We start from the raw sequence: 22,533 nt of genomic DNA on the forward strand, positions 1-22,533 counted from the left end.
TAATTACATCTTCCCTGGATAATTTGGGTCAATTAAACATGCTAAATATTAAGACACTGGAAAATTAAATACTTCTTTGCATGAATATTGAGGGATAAAGGATCTTTTGTCATATCTTGGGAAATGGCTTGTAAATACCTGATAAATGGCTAGACAACTTTACTTATAACCAAAATCTCCAGTGAGACATATTGATCAAATTTACATTGATGCTGAGGAAATCACACATAGTTATATTTGTTAGGAAAGAGTGAAATCAGAAATTTGGAAAATCTTACATTATGAATAAGTCAACATGTTATAACTTAGGTAGAAATGGTGATATCCCAATGGGAAGGTAGTCCATGGGGACAGGGATTCAAGGACAGTATTTGGAGATCCAGGAAATCATTCATCATAGGTGGAAATATAACACATAGATGACCTTATTGGTTTGGGTTTGCCTCTTTTAAAAAAATTTATTTATGTACTTCAGAAAGAGAGAGAGAGAGAGAGAGAGGATGGGGGAGGGACAGAGGAAGAAAATCCCCAAGCAGACACCCCACTGAGTAGAAATCCCAATGTGGGGCTCCATCTCATAACCCTGAGATCATGATCTAAGCCAAAACCAGGAGCTGGACACTTAACTGACTGTGCCACGCAAGTGCCCCTTGGGTTGCCTCTTAAAGCACCTAGCAGAGACAGTCAAGACAGTCAAAGTCTTAAATCATTGGATTTAAATAATTAGCAAGACATGACAAATATAGAGCTATGTGTAGTGCTTGAGGGCCTCTCTGAATGTGGAAGATGGAGTTCAATTTTCTGTATTGCTGCTGACAGCAGAACTTCAACTAGAGCCTGGTAGCTCTAAGCCGTGGAACCAGGGCCTAAAACAATGAGAAACCTTCCGATTTCATTTCATGAAGGAGCTGAATACCTTAAGAAATAAGAATTCCTGGGGCACCTGGGTGGCTCAGTCAGTTAAGCATCTTTCTTCAGCTTGGGTCATGATCCTAGGGTCCTGGGATCGAGCCTCGCATCAGGCTCCCTGCTCAGCAGGAAGCCCGCTTCTCCCACTCCCTCTGCCTGCTGCTCCTCCTGCTTGTGCTCTTTCTCAGTGTCAAATAAATAAATAAAATATTAAAAAAGAAAAGAAAAAGGAATTCCTCATCAGAGAATGAGTTTAAGTGGTTGCTATGGGGCCATCTTCCTAATACTTTGTTAGACTATATTCCTGTATTCCCTGGGAGGTTATATGTGAGGACCATTAAATTAAAACCCAAGATTCTGTCATTCTATGTTAATGACATTAATAAACACAGATCTATATAGGTTTGTTTGCATTTGGAATAGTTATTCTAATTTTGATGTTAAATTTACAATATTTTCTCGTTCTTAAAAAATGGAACACTTTTTTTCTTAGGTGCTAGAAAAGACATAAGAAAGAAGAATTTGCAATAGAAGTGCTCAGATAGTTAAGTGAAAAGCAAGGCAACTTATATGCTTTTTGACTACTTTAGGACTCAAACAAGGTGTGAGTTTGAGAGTAAAATTATGTTTTGTAAGATGAAATATACTCTTTCAAGTTTTATTGGCCTAATAATGTTTTTATTATATTGGGATCAAGAATCAAGTGCCTGTTTGGGGAGAAACAGAATAAAACATGCTTAAAATTGAGTATTTATCTATCCACATATATGTGAGAGAGAAGAAACCAGGGCAGAAATACTGAAGGTCACTGGCACAGAATCAGGTATGAAAAAACATACACTGCGTTTGCTTCTGTGCAAGAGCCTCAAGAGATAAAAGCTATAAAGAAAGTGTTGAGAGATAGTAAAAGTGGTGACAGCTTTAGCACTTTGGGGTCACTTTTGAGAAGCTTAATGCAGTTGTATAGACTTTGCATTTTTGTTTTAACTCTTAGACTTTGATAAGTGAGAACATGTTCTAAGCCATGTCTTCTGACACTCTAAAACCCCAAATTTCTGCCTTATGCTACACAAATATAACATTTTTCATTGTTTTTGTATGAAAAAATATATACGATCAGACTCCAGTTCCAGGATAGGTGTTAAATTCAGTCAGTGCGGTTAATTAAAATTTTCTATCACTTCAAACCTTTATTTAATTCCAAGGAAAAAAATTCCAGAAATAACAAAGTATGTTGGATCAGAAGAGTTTAAAATGAAAATCAATATGCATCTGTCAAATGTAATCAGAGCTCTATCTGATATGTCAAAAATCCAATTACACCTGAATGGAAATTGTTATCATTTTTTTCTTCTTCTTCGTTTAGCTGACAATCCTATGTATATTTAAGGCTGAAAGTAAGATCAAATGCATATAAGTTGTCATGGTCTCCATGAGTGGGAAATAAGTACACAACTGAAACTCTCTACTGTCACCAGTTCTGTGGGCAAGTCAAAATTTAATCTTACAGAAGGGATTAGATTTATATTTTTTCAGTATCTCATAAAGGGGCTGTGATAAATGCATTTTATGAAAACATTCACTGTAGGATTTCTCTATTCTGACTTGGCACAAGCACTCATTACCTTTTGCCACTTTTATTCTTACCAAATTCCCGTAGCTATAAAGGATTGTAATGTATTGGAGTCCAGAATGTATTGGAGTCCCTGACCCCTTGTAGGAACAGAAGAAGTCATCGTTACACGTTATCCATTTTATTATCATATGTAAATGGTACTGTGATCTTTATCACAACTTCTATCAGGAAGAAAACTGATATCAGAAGTAAAAGGTAAATGGTCAGACACTTACCTTGCAGAGGGGCCCTCGGTCCCTGAGTTCATTAGCAAACTCTCCATATTTGACATTAAAGCTGACCCTTGAACAACATGAATTTGAACTGCTCAGGTCTCCTATATGTGGGTTTTTATAGTGCAGTATTAGAAATGTGTTTTCTCTTCCTTATGATTTTCTTAACATTTTCTTTTCTGTAGCTTACTTTATTGTAAGAATACAGTATATAATACATTTAACATAAAACTATATGTTCATTGACTGTTTATGTTACCAGTAAGAATTCCAGCCAACAGTAGGCTCTTAGTAGTTAAGGCTTTAGGGGTCAAAAGTTATATGCAGATTTTTGACTTTGCATGGGAGTTGGCACCCCTAACTCTCAACATTGCCCGAGGGTTCACTTGTAGTTTGTTGCTTGTGAGGGCTGAGTTTTGAGATAGCTGAGCTCATATATAGCAAAACATATGCATGTGTTTAGGTAGTGAGAAAGAGTTAAATAATTGGTCAGTTATTTTCAAGCCATTAGTAAATCCTTACGTGTAATGTATATGTGCTAAGTTATCCAATCTTTCCTGCCTCCTAGGTTTCATCCCCAGAGGTAGTGGAAATGTGAGACCTTATCACCACAATTTGTCTTTCTTCCATGTGGAAGTGTGTAATAATACAGTTATCCCTCTTTATATCTGTTACCGTATGAACCCCAGTTCTTCTGGTTCATCCCTCATTGTCAGCATTAATATCCTCAAGAGCAGTACATGCACTTTTTAAAAATTTTTATTTAAATTTCTGTTACTTAATATACAGTGTAATATTAGTTTCAGGTGTACAATATAGTGATTCAACACTTGGTGCTGAACCAGGTGCATCACCTGGTGCTCATTGATACATTCACTTTTTTAATCATAACTTCCTCTCTTTTCCAGACTCTAAGACTTTATTTACCACACATTCCTCTGGAATTCTCGATTGTCATAGTGAAAATCCTCTATCCCCAAATCAACCAATCTGACTGTTTCCTGTACCTTCTTGAAACCTGACTCTAACCTGAGAAGACATTGTTTCCCTGTAATTAGAAAAATCCTTATCACCACTTTGAAATACACTATTATTATTGTTAGTTGCATTAAATATTCTAATTAATTTTTTATATTCCTTGATTTTTACATTTTAATGTAATATTTTTTATTCCAAAAGAAATCATAGGACTAAGAAAATCATAATATAAAAAAAGATGTCTTGGATTATCTATAAATATTGGAAACAATTCATATTTGCCAGAATATTTTTAAAATACTCCTATTTTTGGGGCTTCTGGTTTCACCAAGATGGCGTAGGCCTTTTCTTCCTACCCTACTCTAGACAAACAGTGGGAAAATCACATGTCCCCTGCTCCAATAGTCTCAGTAGGGCCAAGGAGATCATTGATTTTGCATCCTTCCATCCTCATGTCTCTTAAGCAGCACAGTTTGATTCCCCTTGCCTATCTCTGTTGATGGGGCCAAGCAGCAAAACTAATCTGTTATTCTCCCAGCTGAAGTAGGCAGTGCTCCAGTTCCCTTGCTTCAACAGAGTTGGTGGAGCCAAGAGTAGAGTTTAATTTCTATTTCTTCCCTGGCAGAAACAGGTAGAGCTCATAGTACCCCACCAGGAAGGTGTCAACAGTGCTGTTTTAAGCTGAAAGCTCATCCTCACCCAGGAATAATGAGACTTAAGGAGCTGGTGCCTCGAGGAGCTACCTCTACCTACACCTGTTGTCAGTGAGACAGCAAATTGGTGCATGTTGGGCTAGTAAGCAGTCTACTTTTCTTCCCTTTCTGGTGTCAGCAAGATCCATTAGGGAGTAAACCAGGGCCATTAGCCACTCCTATTCCATCCCATTCCTTGGAGTCAGTGAGATCCAGTGGGGACCACAGTCTACACCCCAGCAAGCATCAACAAGGTAAAATGAAGTGATCTGAGGCAGGATGGTTGGCTTTCTGAACCCTTCTCTCTATATGTGAGCCGGGACCAGTGGAAAACTGAGCCTCCAACCCCACCTAGCATCAGTGAGGTAGAATGAAGTGGTGACTGGTAGAGCTAGCTGGCACTCTGCTTCTTCCTGTCTTGTTCATTTCTCTTGGGCCCATCAGGGAACAGACCTTCCACACCACCCTTCTGCAATGAGGCAGTGTAAATCCATGTCCCACATTCTACTTCAACAAATAATTTTGAATTCTCATTGAACAAATTGAAAAAGGGAATCTGAGAAAAAATGTAAGTTAAAGAACCAAATTGAAGTACTTGTACTGGTAAAATATGTTAAGTTAAATAAATATCTCACTGGATACCATCAAGAAGAGAATGGAAATGATGGAGAATAGAACCCGTGAATGTGAGGAAAAATTAGAATCATCACAGACTGAGCAACAGAGAGAAGATAAACTGAAAAATAAAAAAAGCACAGAGTTTCAGGGACCTGTTGGAAAATAACAAAAAGATAAAAGTCACATCAGAGCCCCAGAGGGAGAAGAGAGTCTGTGACTGAAACATTATTCAAAGATATAATATCTGAAAACTTGTGATGAAATACGTAAATTTAAGATTCAAGAGACTAGTAAATGCCAAGTAGTTTAAAGCAACAGGAAAGCATAGCAAAACACATCATAATTAAACTTCAGTGAACAAAAGACAGAAAGCAGCCAGAGAGAAATGGTGTGTTACAGGGAAACAGCAATTCAGATATCAAGAGCGTTCTCATCTGAAACCATGGAGGCCAGAAAAGGAAGAACTGTGAACTGCAAATTTTATATCCTGAGAATATATCCTTCATGAATGTAGGGGAAATAGACATCCTTAGATGAGGGAAAAGGAAGACGATTTTTTAAAAAGATTTCATTTATTTATTTGACACAGAGAGAGAGAGATCACAAGCAGGCAGACTGGCAAACAGAGAGTGGGGGGAGGCAGGCTCCCCGCCGAGCAGAGAGCCCTATGTGGGGTTCGATTCCAGGACCCTGAGATCATGACATGAGCCGAAGGCAGAGGCTTACCCACTGAGCCACCCAAGCACCCCTGCCTTATGTTTGAGATTCTGGAATTAGAATTTCTGTAAGCCAATTCAAACCAGTCCTTAAAGAATGGATGAGGAGGGGCACCTGGGTGGCTCAGTGGGTTAAAGCCTCTGCCTTCCGCTCGGGTCATGATCCCAGGGTCCTGGGATCGAGCCCCTATCGGGCTGTCTGCTCCGCGGAGAGCCTGCTTCCTCCTCCTCTCTCTCTCTGCCTGCCTCTCTGCCTACTTGTGATCTCTGTCTGTCAAATAAATAAATAAAATCTTAAAAAAAAAAAAAAGAAATGGATGAGGAACACTAGGTGTGGTACATAAACAATGAACTTTGGAACACTGAAAAGAAATTAAATTAAAAAAAAAAGAATAGATGAGAAGTACTCTCTAAACAGATAGGAAATGAAAACATAAGAAGAATTAGAACTTCAGAAAGTGAAGAACATTGAAATGGGTAAGATAAATATTAGTAGACTCTCTAACTTCTATTGAGTTCCTTAAATCATATTTGCTGATTGAAGCAAAAACTCCACTTCGTGTTATGGAGTCTATTTATATATCTCTATCTATCTAGAGAGAGAAAAAAAGTCTTAAGATAATTATATTTGAAATATGGAGCAGATAAAGTGACCTAAATGGAAACATATATTAATTGTATTTTCCTAATTTCTATATTTTTGATGCTCTGGTACCTGGGACCTTGTTGGGAACTGTCTCTCCCAGGGTTAGCTAATTCCCAGAGATAGCAAATGACTCATTTGTGAGCACCTTTTGTAGTCAAACTAACAAATTTAGAATCCACACCTCCCACACCTCTTCTGTTAGGCTTTTACATTCTAGACCAACATCCTCCTACCCTTATTACCCGGGGCTAGGAACACTTACTCTCTAAAGCCTACTGAAATTTTTCGAACTAGCCAATCCTAAACCTGTTTAGCCAATTTACCCTATCTTGCTCATTCCTTCCCATGAAAACCACAATAAAGACTTTTGCCTTTTCTCCCATCTCATGACCTACTCTGGTGCTTCTCCCTGTGGCCCTGAATGGCATGGCATGCCTCCTGTTTCTAGAGGTACATGAGTATAGAAACTTCTTCATGACAGTCACTTCTGTGTCTGTATGTTACCACATGTGATTAAAACAAATCCTGAGTACATTTTAAAATATAAGGTATATACACTTCATTCAAAGTAGCTAAATATTGATACCTGTGGACAGCAGTAGGTTACATGTGTATATTGAATTATCATTTAAAACAACTAAGAAAGTTACATGAAGAAATATACTAAAAAACATTATAAATCAGTTAGAATCCTAAAATATGCTCAAGTAGCTCATGGCAGTACCACTACACATAACCCTAAGATATTAGAGAAATAAAGCAGTGTTACAGACAGCTCTAAACATATAAATACAACAATGTAGGAGAAAATACTTCATTTCTAGTAAATTTCAAACTACCAGTATTCATCAACAATGAAATAGATAATATGAATAGTCCTATAACTATTAAAGAAATTGAATTCATAATTGAAAAACTTCCAAAAAGAAATTTTCAGGCTCACATGGCCTCAGTGGAAAATTCTATCAGATATTTACAGAATTAACATAAGTCCTTCTCAAACTCTTCCCCAAAAAAGAAGGGGAAAGAACACTATATAACCTATTCTGTGACCAGCATTACCCTGAAAACAAACCCCAGAAAATCACAATAAAGAAAAACTACAAACTAATATTATTCATGAAATTAGACATAAAATGTCAATAAATTGAATCCATCACTATATAACAAAAAATACACCCACAACCAAATGGGGTTTATTCTAGAAGTAAAGACTGGTTCTGTATTTGAAACTGCATTAATATAATCCACCCTGTTAGAAAGATTAAGGGGGAAGAATCACATGTCAATCAATATGGAAAAAGCATTAGAATAAACCCAACATCCATTTCTTAGAAAACTCTTTATGACCTAGGAATAAAAGGGAATTTCCTCAACCTGATAAAGAGCTGACTTGAAAAAACTACAGCTAATATCGGGTTCAATTATGAAACAAAGTACTTTCTCTCTAAAATAGGCAGGGACATAAGGATGCCATTCTCATCACTTATTTAAAGTGATTTAAAGGAAGTCCTAGTGAATACAAAATGGCAAGCAAAGGAAGCAAAGGCAAATAGAATGGAAAGGAAGAAAACAATCCCAGTTTTCATATCACATGATGGTCTATCAGAAAATCCGAAGAGATCTTAAAAAAAAAGTCTGTGGGAGTATTGAGTTCAGGAATGCTACAGTAAATAAGAACAATATACAAATCATATTTATATACACTAGCAGTGAGAACATGGAAACAGAGTTTAAAAACATAATACCATTTACAACCTTTCCAAATAAATGAAATACTTAGAAATAAATCTAACAAAACCTGTAGAGGACCTATATACAAAAATGATAAAATCAAACAACTTATAAATAGAGATAACACTGTATTCATGTGGTGCAAAACTCAATATAGTAAAGATGTCAGTCCTACCCAAATTGATCCATAGGTTTAATGCAATTCCTGTCAAGATGCTCACCCCTTGGGGTGCCCGAGTAGTTCAGTCGATTAAGTATCTGACTCTATTTCAGCTCAGGTCATGATCTCGGGGTCTTGAAATTGAACCCTAAGTTTGACTCCGTAGTCAGCACAGAGTCTACTTGGGATTCTCTCTCTCCCTCTCCCTCTGTCCCAACCCCCCCACTTACATACACACTCTCTCTCTCTCTCTCGAAAGTAAATAAATAAAATCTTAAAAAAAAAGATGATCATAACTTATGCAAATTTAACCTAAAACAATGCTAAGCAAATAGTTCTTATATTTCACTAATAGCAAATTCCATAAGAGGAAAAATTAATAAATTGGGCATCATTAAACTAAAATATTTTGCTATGTAAAAGCCCAAGAGAAGATAATGAAATGGAAAGCTACAGACTGGGTGAAAATATTTGCAAAACATGATAAAGGTTTGGTATCTAAAACATAAAAAGTACAGAAAACTCACTAATAAAAATACAATTAAAGTAGAATATGATCAAAGAACATGAACAGACATTTCACCAAGGAAGATATACTGGTGACTAATAAGCACATGAAAAGGTGTTCAATATAATTAGTCTTTAGGGAAATGCAAAATAAAACCATAATGAAATTTTACTACAAACACATTAGAATGGTTAAACTTAAAAAATACTAACAACATAAAGTGTTGGGAAAGATGTAGAGAAGTGATTGCTCATACACCGCTGGAGGGAATGAAAAGGGATAGAGCCATTCTGGAAAACTGGTAGTTTTTTGTAAAGGCAGACATGCGACTCTTTGTCATCCAATAGTTTCACTCCTGGGAATTTATCCCAGAAAAATGAAAGTTTATTTCTCCATAAAAACATGTGCATGAATGTTCATGGCAGATTTATCCATATAGTAGCCCAAATCTGCAAACTACCTAGTTGCCTGTCAGTAGGTGAATAAAAAGCAAACTGGTCCATCCATAACACGAACTACAGCAGTAGAAAAGAATGAAACACTAATAAGCACAACTTGATCAAATGTCCAGGGACTTAACACTAAATGAAAAGGCCAATTTCAAAAATTTACTTACAATATGATTCCACTTATTTAACATTCTTGATGTGACAAATTTCTAGAAATGGAGCATGGATTAGTGGTTGTAATGATTCAAGGATGGAGTAGGGATCGAGTAGGGGTGTCTGTAAAGGGTCAACCAGAGGGATCCTTGTGGTGATGAAAATTTCCTATATCTTGACTATATCAATATAAATATCCTGGGTCCCCCCCTTTTTTCCTTTATTAAAAATTTATTTATTTTAGAGAGAGCACTCGAGGGAAGATGCATTGGGGAAGGGCAGAGGGAGAGACATAATCTCAAGCAGACTCCCCAGTGAACCCAACATGGGGCCTGATCCTACAACCCTGAGATCATGACCTGAGCTGAAATCAAGTCAGATGCTTAACCAAGTGAGCCACCCAGGTGCCCTTAAATATTTCTGGTTTTTATATTGTTTTATAGTTTTACAGGATGTTACCATGGAAGATAGCTGGGTAAAGGGTATATGGGATCTCTCTTTCATTTCTTAAAACTGCATACTTATAATTGTTTCAAATATTTTTGTATTGTATATGGGTGATATTATAAGAGAATAATCTAAAGGATAAATATATATACTGTGTTTGGTATCTGTAGTATCTACTGCTTAAAAGATATACTATGCATCACTTATATTTATATGATTGCTAATAATCAGAGCTAAATAAGCAGAGTTCTAGCATTAGCATTTAGTAAGGAGACATTTTTGTTTGTTTGTTTAAAGATTTTATTTATTTATTTGATAGAGACACAGCGAGAAAGGGAACACAAGCAGGAGCGTGGGAGAGGGAGAAGCAGGTTTCCTGCGGAGCAGGGAGCCCGATGTGGGGCTCAATCCCGGGACCCTGGGATCATGACCTGAGCCGAAGGCAAACGCTTAATGACTGAGCCACACAGGTGCCCCTGGTTTTTCCCTTATAAGAGATCATTGATATGTTTCATGTTGATTTTAGTTAACATATATCATGTAATTTGACAATCAATAATAAAAATGTTATTTGATAAAGTAGTATGTTTTTGATACCAAATATTGCTATTTGTGAATTGGAGGACATCTTTAAGACCTCAGTGTTTAGGGGTTCCTGGTGGCTCCCTCAGTTAAGCATCCATCTCTGATTTTGCCCCAGGTCATGATCTCAGGGTCATGGGATTGATGTCGTTGTCAAGGGATTGAACCTGGCTCAGTGCTCAGCATGGAGTCTGCTAAAGATTCTCTCCCCCTTTCCATCTGCCCCTCTTCCTGTTCTCTCTCTCAGTCTCTCTCTGTAAAAATATAATAAATAAAATCCTTAAAAAAAAAAAGAGCTCAGTGTTTAGTGACATTTACCATGCGAGCTGCTGCCTAACGTAAAGTATGCCCAGGTCTCCAGATAATTGTCATGAATGTTTATTAAATTATGTCTGCTGCTGAGCATGATTTCACATTTTTAATAAAAATTCTCCTCCTATTATGTCAAATGACCAATTTAACACACAAATAAGCACAGGTTCTAATCACATAGATTTGTAATTATGATTTATAGCGTAAAGCAGGTGGATTTCTTAACTAGTCAGTGAAGCTACTGATTTTATTACAAGACACAAAGCTACAGCTTTTCTTATGCAAAGATGTCTGGTTGCCTGCCTTTTAGAAAAGCCTCTATAACCTGAAATTTAGACCCACATACACCACTAGAGTATTTCTACTCAGAGAACAGAAATTGAATTATTAAAATAGTTTATATAATGTCTGGGCTTGTAAAATGGAGCCCAAGGCACCGTGCCCCCCCCTCATTTTAAAAATGCAATTTTCCTAGTTGCAGAAATAAAGGTGAAAGATACTCTAACAAAGAGAAGACTAATATCTGCTTAGGCATTATAGGCCTTTAAGACAGGTAGAATGGTTGATAGATGTATAGATGAGTAGATGGAGAGAAGGGAAAGCAGAGAAATAAGTAAATTTTAAATGGTGAACTTTTGGTGGGACATGATTTTCCTTTAGTAAAATCTGCCTATAGTAAAATTTCCTACAGTAAATCGAAACTTGGTAACTACTACTGACCTCCAGCATTTCCTCTTCTTCTCACATCTGATATTCTTCCTGTTTCATTGAGAATAGACTCAAATCAGAGTCTAATTATCTGGTTCTTCCATTATACCAACCAGCCTAATTCTATTTTTCACCCCTATGTCTTATATCCCCTCCCATTATATCGGAAAAGTTCTCTGTACCCTTGTAGCCATCCCTCTACTTGTTCGCTGAATCCATTAACTACATGGAACTCTCCAGAAGTTTCTCCTTTTGTCTTCTCTATAATAATTCTTATTGTATTATTCCTAGCAACATACACATGCTATAATAATAGCTCCTGATGTTCAAAGACATATCTCTTTTTACCCCTTATCCTTGCCAGCTACAATCTCATTTCTCTGATTGCAGAACATGGTAGAAGCTTGTCTATATTTACGGTCCTCACTTCTTATACCATTATCTTTTTCACCTAGTCTGGCTGTATGGCCCATCTGTCCATGGGTACTCCTTTTAAGTTCGTCAGTAACCTAACACTGCCAGATCTAATCATCTGTATGCAGTCCTTGTCTTGTCCAGCTCATGATCTTTACTCAACACAGCTGGTCTCTGACTGTTTTGGAAACAACTGGCTTCCAGGACTTCATTCACCTTTGATTCTCCTTCTCTCTCTCTGAAGTCCTCCTCATTCTCTTTTGCTTGCTTCTCCCTTATTCCCATCCCTGTGACTTCCTGGAGGCCCAAGGCTCAGTCTTCTTTTAATTTCTAGCCACATTCCTTCCCTATGAGGTCTCCTCATTCAGCCACATATGAGATTATAAGAACTTCTAAATTGGGGCGCCTGGGTGGCTCAGTGGGTTAAAGCCTCTGCCTTCGGCTCGGGTCATGATCCCAGCGAGCCCCGCATCAGGCTCTCTGCTCAGCAGGGAGCCTGCTTCCTCCTCTCTCTCTCTGCCTGCCTCTCTGCCTACTTGTGATCTCTGTCTGTCAAATAAATAAATAAACAAAATCTTAAAAAAAAAAAAAAGAACTTCTAAATTGATAGGCCCAGCTTCAGCCTCTCCTTAAATCCACTTCTTATAGCCACTTGCTCTCTCCACAGTCCGTGCCATGGATGTCTACAAGGCTTCTCAAACTTCCTTGGGTGCTCTGTGCAAATGACACCTTATCAGAGAAGCCTTCCAACCACCCTATGTTAACATCCACATGACTCTCTAACCCTTTATTGTTTTATTTACACCTTGCATACAAATACATTTTTTTATTGCTTGACTCCTACCCTCGCCCCCTAATGCATACTGGAATGCATGACTCAGGAAAGCAGGGGATACATTTTTTTCACTGTTTCATTCCCAGTGCTTATTATAGTGCATGGCACATAGCATTTTCTGAATGAGGAAGTGAGGTATAAAACAGTAGAGAAACAGTGTTCTACTGTACAAAATGGGATTATGTGGATGGAACTGGAGTACTACCTTTGCCATAGCAAAATCTTGATTATGTATATTATATTCACTTTTTCGTAAAGGAAAAATCTCATTTAGAAATATAAATAATTTTCGGGTGGCTCAGTCTCTGCCTTCAGCTCAGGTCATGATCCCAGGGTCCTGGGATTGAGTCCCACATCGGGCTCTCTGCTCAGCAGGGAGCCTGCTTCCTCCTCTCTCTCTGCCTGCGTCTCTGCCTACTTGTGATCTGTCAAATAAATAAATAAAATCTTTAAAAAAAAAGAAATATAAATAATTTTCTCCGTGCTAATAACAGAGCAAAGATTTAAGCTTCTAAAGGTCATGCTCTACACTGTATCATAGAGTATTCCTATAAGTAGAGAGATCTCACATGCATATACATATACACATGTGTTTACGTGTGTGCACGCATGTGTGCACACACACACACACATGCTACTTAGTATGATGCAGGGGTAAGGAAGGCATGGTAGTTGATCAATAAAGTATATTAGTTGTAGTACTAGACATTATTTTATCTTAGAATTTTCTGTGGGTGATCTTAATTGAAATTAAAATTAGCTACTTTCCAAGAAAATGTTCAATTCCCTGAACTTAATTTTTTGAATCCTATTTATCTTTTCTATTTGTGAGGAAAAAATGTTATCACAGGATATTAGAGCTGGAAGGAACACTAAGGTAGTCTATTCTAAACACACAGGTAAACCTCAAAACCCTTCTTTCATCATTGTCAGGACTTATGCAGCATGTATTTGATGGCCTTTAATCATAGCAAACTCTCTCCTTCACTGTGCATCTGGTCAGGAGGCTCTGATTTTTTTTTTGCATTTTATTTTTATTTACTTTTATTATTGTTAGTCACCATACTTTACATCTTTGTCTTTGATGCAGTGTTCCCCAATCCATTGTTTGCATTTAACACCTAGTGCTCCAAGCAATACGTGCCCTCCTTAATACCCATCACCAGGCTGACCCATCCCCCACTCCCTTCCCCTCTGAAACCCTCAGTTTGATTCCTGGAGTCCAGTCTCTTGTGGTTCGTCTCCCCCAACAATCCCCCTCCCACCCCGCCACCTCACTTTTCCTTTCCTTCTCCTAATGTCCTCCATGTTATTCCTTATGTTCCACAAGTAAGTGAATAATTTACTTTCTCTGCTTGCCTTACTTCACTTAGAGTAAAACGCAATCCCTGAAATGTCCTTTTTGCTCTTCATTAGATGCCCCCATTCAGTTGCGTCAAGATACAAGTAGGAAAGGAAGAATCCTTCATCCCTAGCTTATCCATGATCGTGGCTGCCAAATAGCAATCAGAATCAAGTTTCTTTATCTGTCCTATGTTTTTTTTTTTTTAAAGAGGTCTTTTAAAAAAATATTTAATTGATTTATTTATTTGAGAGAGAGAAACAGAGATAGAGGGAGAGACAGAGATAGTAAGAGAAAGCACAGGCAGGGAGAAGAGGGATAGGCAAGCTCCCCGCTGAGCAGGGAGCCCAACACAGGGCTCCATTCCAGGACCTTGGGATCATGACCCGAGCTGAAGGCAGGTGCTCAACCCACTGAGCCACCCAAGCACCCCTGCCTTATGTTTGAGATTCTGGAATTAGAATTTCTGTAAGCCAATTCAATGGCATCCCATACTTCAGCCTCTAACATAAGAAAAGATAATTTCATGAATTAGATTTGCTAGAGTTATAATAACTAAATACTAGACTAGGTATTAAAACTGGCTTAAACAAAATAAATTTGTTTTCTCGAGCTAATTTGTTTTGCAAGCTAGAAGTTTAAGATCAAGGAATTGGGAGGTTTGGTTTCTTCCAAGGTGTCTCTCTTTGGCTTGTAGATGGTTGCCTTCTCATCATGTCCTCACATCATCTTTCCTTTGGGGTATGCACATTCCTGGTGTGTGTTTGTGTAACTGAATTTCCTCTTTTTATAAGGACACCCGTCATATTGAACTAGAGCCCACCTTAGCAGTCTTATTTTAACTTAACCGCATCTGCAAAGGCCCTAACTCTGAATACAGTCACATTCTAAGATACAGGAGATCAGGGCTTCATCATATCAATAGTGGCCAGGGAACAGTGGCCACACATAATCCACCTCCTCAGGAACCAATGAAAGAACTCTTCTCCAAACCACTACATTAACAATTCTGTTCCTTTTTTTTTTTTAGTCATAGTTTAAAAATTTTTGAAATCAGTTTTTCAAAAAATAAAGTATCCAAGTAGAAAGTGAATAGATTTCATGTTTGAAACTGGTTGATGACAAGTCCTGTTCATCTCGTACTCTTATTTAAAATTAAATTTTAAAATTTGTACTCATTTAAAATAAAGCATGATAACCAAAATAATAGCATGACTTAGGGTGTTAATATGTTTCTTAGTATCTCTTTGATTACCTGACATGGGCCGTTCCTACGGCCATGCTAAATATTAGAAATTATGCTGTGGGAAGCAGTAATGTCATACCACTCAAGTGATTAAAAATGAATCTCCCAGGATGAAATACTTTTATTGCTAAAATGAGGATTATGCTCATTTTACTCTCTTGAGAAGATTTTCTTCTAAGAAGGCAGGAAACCTCATAGCCATTAAAGCATTGTATAATTTCTGTATTTCAAATGAGAGATCAGTGCATAAATATTTCTAACACCTTTAATCAAAAGAGCAATCAAAATAGCAGTTTTAAAATGCACTGAATAAAATTTGAATGCTAAGTGCAACAAGACCATAGGAGATTTCAAAGGCAAAATAGTAATATCACACTTTGTAATGTTTCTCAGATAGTAAGCACAAAGTATTATCAGGGTTTTGAAAATTCTTTAAATAATGTATATCTCTCATAAAATATATAAGTCCATAAAATTAATTGTGTAAAATAAAATGTGCATATCCCGATGTTTATTAGGGTTTTGACCTTGAGGAATGATAGCTGTAATAGAAAAAAAGTAAATATATGTGTGGTTATTTTGTGTGGTTACCATATGGAAGTGGGATAAAACAGAAAGAGATAAGCTCAGCAAATGTTTTGAGTTTAGAATGTTTATCAACCTAATGAGTATCATCATAGTAGCCGGATTTCCTTGTCAGAAGATAGAAAAAAACTTATATGGTTTCTCTCAGCTTTCTGCTAAATTCCTATGAAGATGCTGAAATAAGCCTCTGGCAAGACTGAAAATTAAAACTGGCCACAAACCTATTCCAAGAATTTAGATGCACCTAATACAATGCCCAGATGAGAAATATAAAATACAGGCCTTGGGGCGCCTGGGTAGCTTAGTCCTTAAGCATCTGCTTTCCACGGGAAGCCTGCTTCTCCCTCTCCCACTCCCCCTGCTTGTATTCTCTCTCTTGCTTTCTCTCTGTCTGTCAAATAAATAAATAAAATCTTAAAAAAAATAAAAATAAAGGCCATATGCTTGCTCCTGGATAGATCATGAATAGGCAAAAATGTCAGCTATCCCAAAAGTATAAATGTAGGATTATTCTATTAAATGTAGTGTTTGCCACCCCATCCATTTCCTGGAGCTAACTGTTCATTCCAAATGTAGGAAAATTCTTTTAAAAAATGAGCTGGAGGAGGAGGCACTTAGTCCCACTAGAAAGTAAAACCTGTAATTACAGCAATGTGACATGTACAAATGAAGAGAAAAAAAGACTGACAACATCTAAGAAATCCAGAAAAAGAGTAAAATATGTATGGACATGCCATGAAGGTAGCATTTCAAGTCAGTGAATTTTTTTTTTAACAAGTGGTTTTGTATAATTAGCCCCATATAGAAAATCAGTAACATTAGATACATTCTTCTTCATTTCATATATATGGATAAATTACAAATCGATCCAATCACTATAAAAATGAGAGCAGATAGGTATTAGAAGAAAACACGGGTAGATTTTTTGTATGGTAGAAGTGAGGACAGCTTTCCTGTCTCTATTCAAAGTGTTCCACAGGATAATGGGAAAACCACAGGAAATAAAACTCATTTGTGAGATACAAAATGAACTCGATAAATTCTCGAAGTTCTTTTTGATGTTAAATTTCAGTGATTTCATGGAAGTGAATAGTAGCACAGTGATTCTTACTGTACAAAGATGGAATAACAGTGAAGGAGGCTTATGATCACTTCGGCAGAGAACTAGCTCTACTTGTAGACCGGTAAAACGTTACAGCCACAAATAGGCTACTGGAATTTTAAGTAAATGAACTTATCATTGCATTGTCTTTCCATAGTTTCGATTCAAAGATTATAAGAAAGCATGATGTTGAAAATGAATTACCCTTTTCGTATCTTTGTCTGGGCTCCTTACACCATCTAAATGTGTAGGTTTTACTTTTAGTCACACTAAAAGCTATTTTTAGTGATAACATAGAATTTTATAAGGGTAAATGATCCTTTCTAAACTTGATTTCCCTGGGGATACGTGGATGGTTTATTCCACCAGCTCTTTCTCTTTTTATTTTTATTCCAACTCTTTATCCTATCCTCTTGCTACTTTTATCCATTTGAATGCAATGATTCATTAAACCTCTAGAGTTCATGAAGACAAAGTTGAAGATGGCAGACACTGTTTAGATATCTTAAGCAACACTGTCTTCTTTGACCAGTTTTTGCACCAAATTGTCTCACTTGCTCCACCTCTAAAATGAGAAACATAGTAGCGTGTAATTTGCAGTGATTTTCCGAGATTGAAGTGGGGTATTGTGTGAAAAATACTTAGCACAGTGCCTGGCATGGAACAAATACTCAATACTTATTAAATAGTATTCATATTAATTATTAACTATGATTAACTATGCTATGAGACAGAACATTTTCATTTCCTGAAGGAGTAAAATTTAAAATTTAAAAACATAAGAATTTTGAGTCAGGATATTTTTGCACAGGGGCCATTTTCTAATCTTCTCTTAATGTTCTTAATGGTTTAGTACAGTGTTCTTAGCTGAGAAAAAATAGCTTCAAAAATCATTGATTTTTATAACAAAGAATTTAAATAACCAGAATATAGTCAATAATCTCTTCTTTTCTTATAAAGAAATAGTGTTACTCTTCAAAATAAAGGAAGACATCCTTCCCTCAGAAATCCTCACTGCTTTAAATAGCCAGAAGCTCACCATGCTTCCAGCCTCTCAATACTTGTCCAATAGGAAGGACACATTGTTTTTCAAAGTGTGGCTGCATGACCATGTGCTTCTAGAACGAATAAGGAGCTACGTAAACATGCAGCTTTTGGGCCCCAGCGCAGACTGAATAAGTAAGAATGTATAGATGGAGCTTAGCAGGCTTCTGTCTAACAAGTTTTGTAGGTGATTCTTATGTTAACAGTTGAAAATTTTCAATTTTATTAGAACACAAGAAGATGCTGTCAGTTTTTCTGTCTTCTGGGGTTTAAAACCTGGAGTAGATCCCCCTTTCTTTCACAAATAGTCTTTGGCTTCCCTCCTGGATCAATTGAAAAAATGAACACTTTACTGGTAACAATTTTGGTACTACTCCAAGCTGAAACCTGGAGCTGTTATTGTCTAGAAAAAAAAAAATACTAAGTATTAAAAGGGTCAAAAATTGCTGTACTTTGGCTTTTGCAAAATGTAGCTGAAGACTTGGGGGGCACCTGGGTGGCTCAGTTGTTTAAGCATCTGCCTTCTAGCGTAGCCTGGGGCTCCCTGCTCAACCTGGAGTCTGCTATTCCCTCTCCCTTTGCCCCTCCCCCATCTCATGCTCCCTTGTGTGCTTTCTCTCTCTCTCTCTCAAATAAATAAATAAATAAAATCTTCTAAAAAATGTAGTAAGACTTGGAAAGACTCATGGGTTTTATGGTTCTTTTATCACTCTGGGAAACCCAAGCCATCACTTCTCAACATTTCCTCATCCCTTCCAGCCTCATCAGGAGAAGCTTCTTGCCTCAGGATAAAATGTGTTTTTAATAGGGTTGTTGGCATTTAAGGAAAATTAGTGAAGCCAGTGAAGTGCGCTTATAATTTAGCATGAAGCATTTTCTTGCTCAGAAGTGATTTTGAAAAACTGATAATAAAGGAATTAGGAGATTATATTCAGCTGTTAAAATTATATTTGTATAGGACTAATGAATCATAGACCTGTACCCCTGAAACATAATATATGTTAATTTAAAAAAAGAAAGGAAAAGAAAAAAATTATATTCTGAAAATGTTTACCACATTAAAAAAATTTTTGTGTGTTTTTTACAGGAATCGCATTGCCTCCTAAAGGAACTATAGATATCCCAGTGTTATTTATGCCCCACATTATGAAATTACAGAGAACAATGGTCATTGTTCAAATGATGAGGGCGAACAGAGAAAGTTGGCCTATTGACAATTTTGATGAATTGAGCACAGAGATGAAAAGGTAACTTTTAAACAAGGACATTGAATGAAAATGATTCTGACTGGCGCTGACATGATCCCTTTCTTTTCTATGTTATGCAATGTAAAGTTCATGATTTTATATTCTCTGAAGTGTTGAAATTTATATGTTCAGAAGAGGAAAATACATTCGTTATATGGGTATAATACATATCGTTTGACGTTCAGAGGGATTTGAAGTTCAGAGTGATGAACTAGTCAACCTTAAGTATCAGGTCAATGAATCAGAATCAGAGACAGGCAAAGGGACTCCTTCTGACTGGGAAAATAGCTCCTGCTGAGGCAACAAATAATGAATCTCCAGAGAACAACCTGAAGCAGCCTATCGTGGCAAAGTATAGGACTGGTAATGCTGGCTTTCACCAAGTGATGGCCCTGTGCCAGGTGGGGTGACGCCCTGAGGAAACGCCGCCATGACTACTGCCATTAACTGTGTCCCTACCAGGATGTGCTTCACTGAAATTTAAGCAAACTCCGATGATACAAAATGTATTTGTTTTCTCTGCTTTTATAGTTTCATTAAATAATGATAAAGAAGTCTTAATTTAAAAGGAATTCTTACTGGGCGCCTGGGTGGCTCAGTGGGTTAAGCCGCTGCCTTCAGCTCAGGTCATGATCTCAGGATCCTGGGATCGAGTCCCGCATTGGGATCTCTGCTCAGCAGGGAGCCTGCTTCCCTCTCTCTCTCTCTGCCTGCCTATCTGTCTACTGTGAACTCTCTCTGTCAAATAAATAAATAAAATCTTAAAAAAAAAAAAAAAAGAAAAGGAATTCTTACTTTGTCCTATGTGTGGATATTTCTTCTCCACATTTAAAACAATTCTGTGAGCCCCCTGGTGTCCGTTCTGCCATGATGTTCACCATTCGGACAGTCAAGACTGACTATGATTTGTGGGTCCCAGTGTAAAATGAAAGTGACGGAGCCGTTGTTCAAAAATGGTTGAGAGTTTCAAGACAGTTACAGTGGTGCATTAAACAAGCATGGAACAATTCTATATGTGGGGTCCTTGTGCTGTTCGTTGCACAAGTAGTGTGCTCATGAAGCTAGTCATGCCTACTGTGTCTTAGGTTTCATTTTTAACAAGGAAGGTCCATTTTCAACAATGACCAGACCCATTTTGTACCATTGCTCTTGTCTTGATGGTATATGATAGACTTAGAATATTTTGACAAGCTCCCTCTTTCTTTTACTGATATCCCCCAAAAGTAAATTCTTTGTCACTGTACTTAACAGTATTTTTTGTCTTTTGCATTTTGCCTGTCCAATTTAGAATATAACCCATATGAACTGCATTACCTCTGATAAATCACATTTTAGTCTCATCAATAAATGCCAGTACGGGGGCACCTGGGTGGCTCAGTGGGTTAAGCCACTGCCTTCGGCTCAGGTCATGATTTCAGGGTCCTGGGATCGAGTCCCACATCAGGCGCTCTGCTCAGCAGGGAGCCTGCTTCCCTCTCTGTCTCTGCCTGCCTCTCAGTCTACTTGTGATTTCTCTCTGTCAAATAAATAAATAAAATCTTAAAAAAAATAAATAAATAAAAATAAATGCCAATACGAACTTTTAAAAGCAGGGGAGAAGTTCTTTATTTTTCACTCACATCTCAGGATCATTGTGTTACATTTTTGTTTGTGAATAATTTCCCAGGGCTTGCTTTGAAATGTTCATAACATTTACAGAAGATGTTTTGTATTTCATAGTTTCTCTCTATGAAAGTTTAAATTTATGAGCTCTGCTAAAATACCAGTAAGTTAATAATGAATATTCTCTTTCATGCTAATATTGAAAGTGTTCCTGTTTTTGTTTACTCTTCCTAATTTAATTTCTCATTAGAACCATGGGAATAGAAAGTGGAGAAATCCAAGAAATACACTGGAAATACCCTATCCTTGGGCTTCCACAGGCAGTAAGCCCTAAATTCCCACAAGGTACGTACATTTTGGAGTTAGAGAACAGGAAGATTCTAAGTGATCTTAGAGGCTCCTTTAATCCCATCTTTTCTTGTACAAGGAAGAGAACTAAAGTCCAGAGGAAGTAAGTCATGAAGTGACAGAGGAGGTAGGAGCGCCAGGACTGAATCTGGTCTCCTAATCATAAGTCCAGTGATCTTTCCATCAAACCACACCATTTCATGTTGTTCTTCCCATTGGTGAAAACCTCAAAATCAGCTAAGATAGAAATATCAGGGATGCCTGGGTGGCTCAGTGGGTTAAAGCCTCTGCCTTTGGCTCAGGTCATGATCTCGGGGTCCAGGAATGGAGCCCCGCGTTGAGCTCTCTGCTCAGCAGGGAGCCTGCTTCCCCCCTCTCTCTGCCTGCCTCTCTGCCTACTTGTGATCTCTGTCTGTCAAATAGATAAATAAAATCCTTTAAAAAAAAGATAGAAATATCATTAACATCATACCCCTTCATCCCTCATTCTGTGAGGCCCTTATTGAACTGCTCTAGGTCTGTAAGATTCCCAGGTACTTTGGTTCTTAGATCACACTTATTTGCCAGATTCCAGCTTCTGTGTAACTCTAAATCTCATCCAAGAACTACCCTATGGGGACACTGTTGTCCCAGACACTAAACGTGTATGATGTCCTTCAGAAACCAGTCAGAATGTACTGAAGTTTTCACAGAGGTTCACTTCACTACCATACACAAAACGTAAAATCCCTACTCTTAAAATGCCTTTCTTTTTCTCAGCGACCCCTCTTTTTCTTTCCCCGATTCCAAACTTCTCTCAAGTGTCTATGTGTTCTCTTTCCTCAGTACTCTTCTCACTTCTCCTGCCTTCCTTGACTTTCCCATTTTCTTCCCAGAGTAAGCCTGAGAAATACAATTCCTCTTGGCTATCCATAAAGCTACCTCCTACCAGGCCTTACGCATAGCTCTTCATAACTGAGGAACGCTGAATTGCTCAGCCCCACAAAGAGATAATCACTTTGGAGCCCCTCTCCTAAGCAATACAGATGACCTGAAAGAAGTCTTGAAATTTTGAATTTTTTCTTCTCCTTCCAGTACCAGTGTTTGGTAGTGAAGCAGAGTTAGTCTTTTACTGGCATATATTGTGTCACCACACCTCAAAAGGAGAGAAAAATAGTAAGTTTGACTCATGGATAACAGCATTTCCCCAGATCCACTGAAGGCCAAGGTTACATATCGCTTTACGTCATTTGATTTGAAAATCCACATACTAGCTGTACTTTTGACAGTAAATGTCATTTGTCTTACTTGAAGTATTTTTGCTCTTAA

At 37.5% G+C, this 22,533-nt stretch overlaps 1 protein-coding gene across 1 annotated transcript in view; it reads left to right on the forward strand.

Annotated features, from left to right (window-relative positions):
• CFAP47 (cilia and flagella associated protein 47) overlaps positions 1-22,533 on the forward strand; it is a 521,025-nt gene that overhangs the window by 437,380 nt on the left and 61,112 nt on the right. Inside the window, exons 58-59 of the mRNA XM_032330937.1 lie at positions 19,116-19,275; positions 21,128-21,222. Coding sequence (XP_032186828.1) covers positions 19,116-19,275; positions 21,128-21,222 — 255 coding nt within the window. The remainder of the gene's footprint in view (positions 1-19,115; positions 19,276-21,127; positions 21,223-22,533) is intronic.

This window comes from Mustela erminea, chromosome X, assembly GCF_009829155.1.
Source record: "Mustela erminea isolate mMusErm1 chromosome X, mMusErm1.Pri, whole genome shotgun sequence".
Lineage (NCBI taxonomy): Eukaryota > Metazoa > Chordata > Mammalia > Carnivora > Mustelidae > Mustela > Mustela erminea.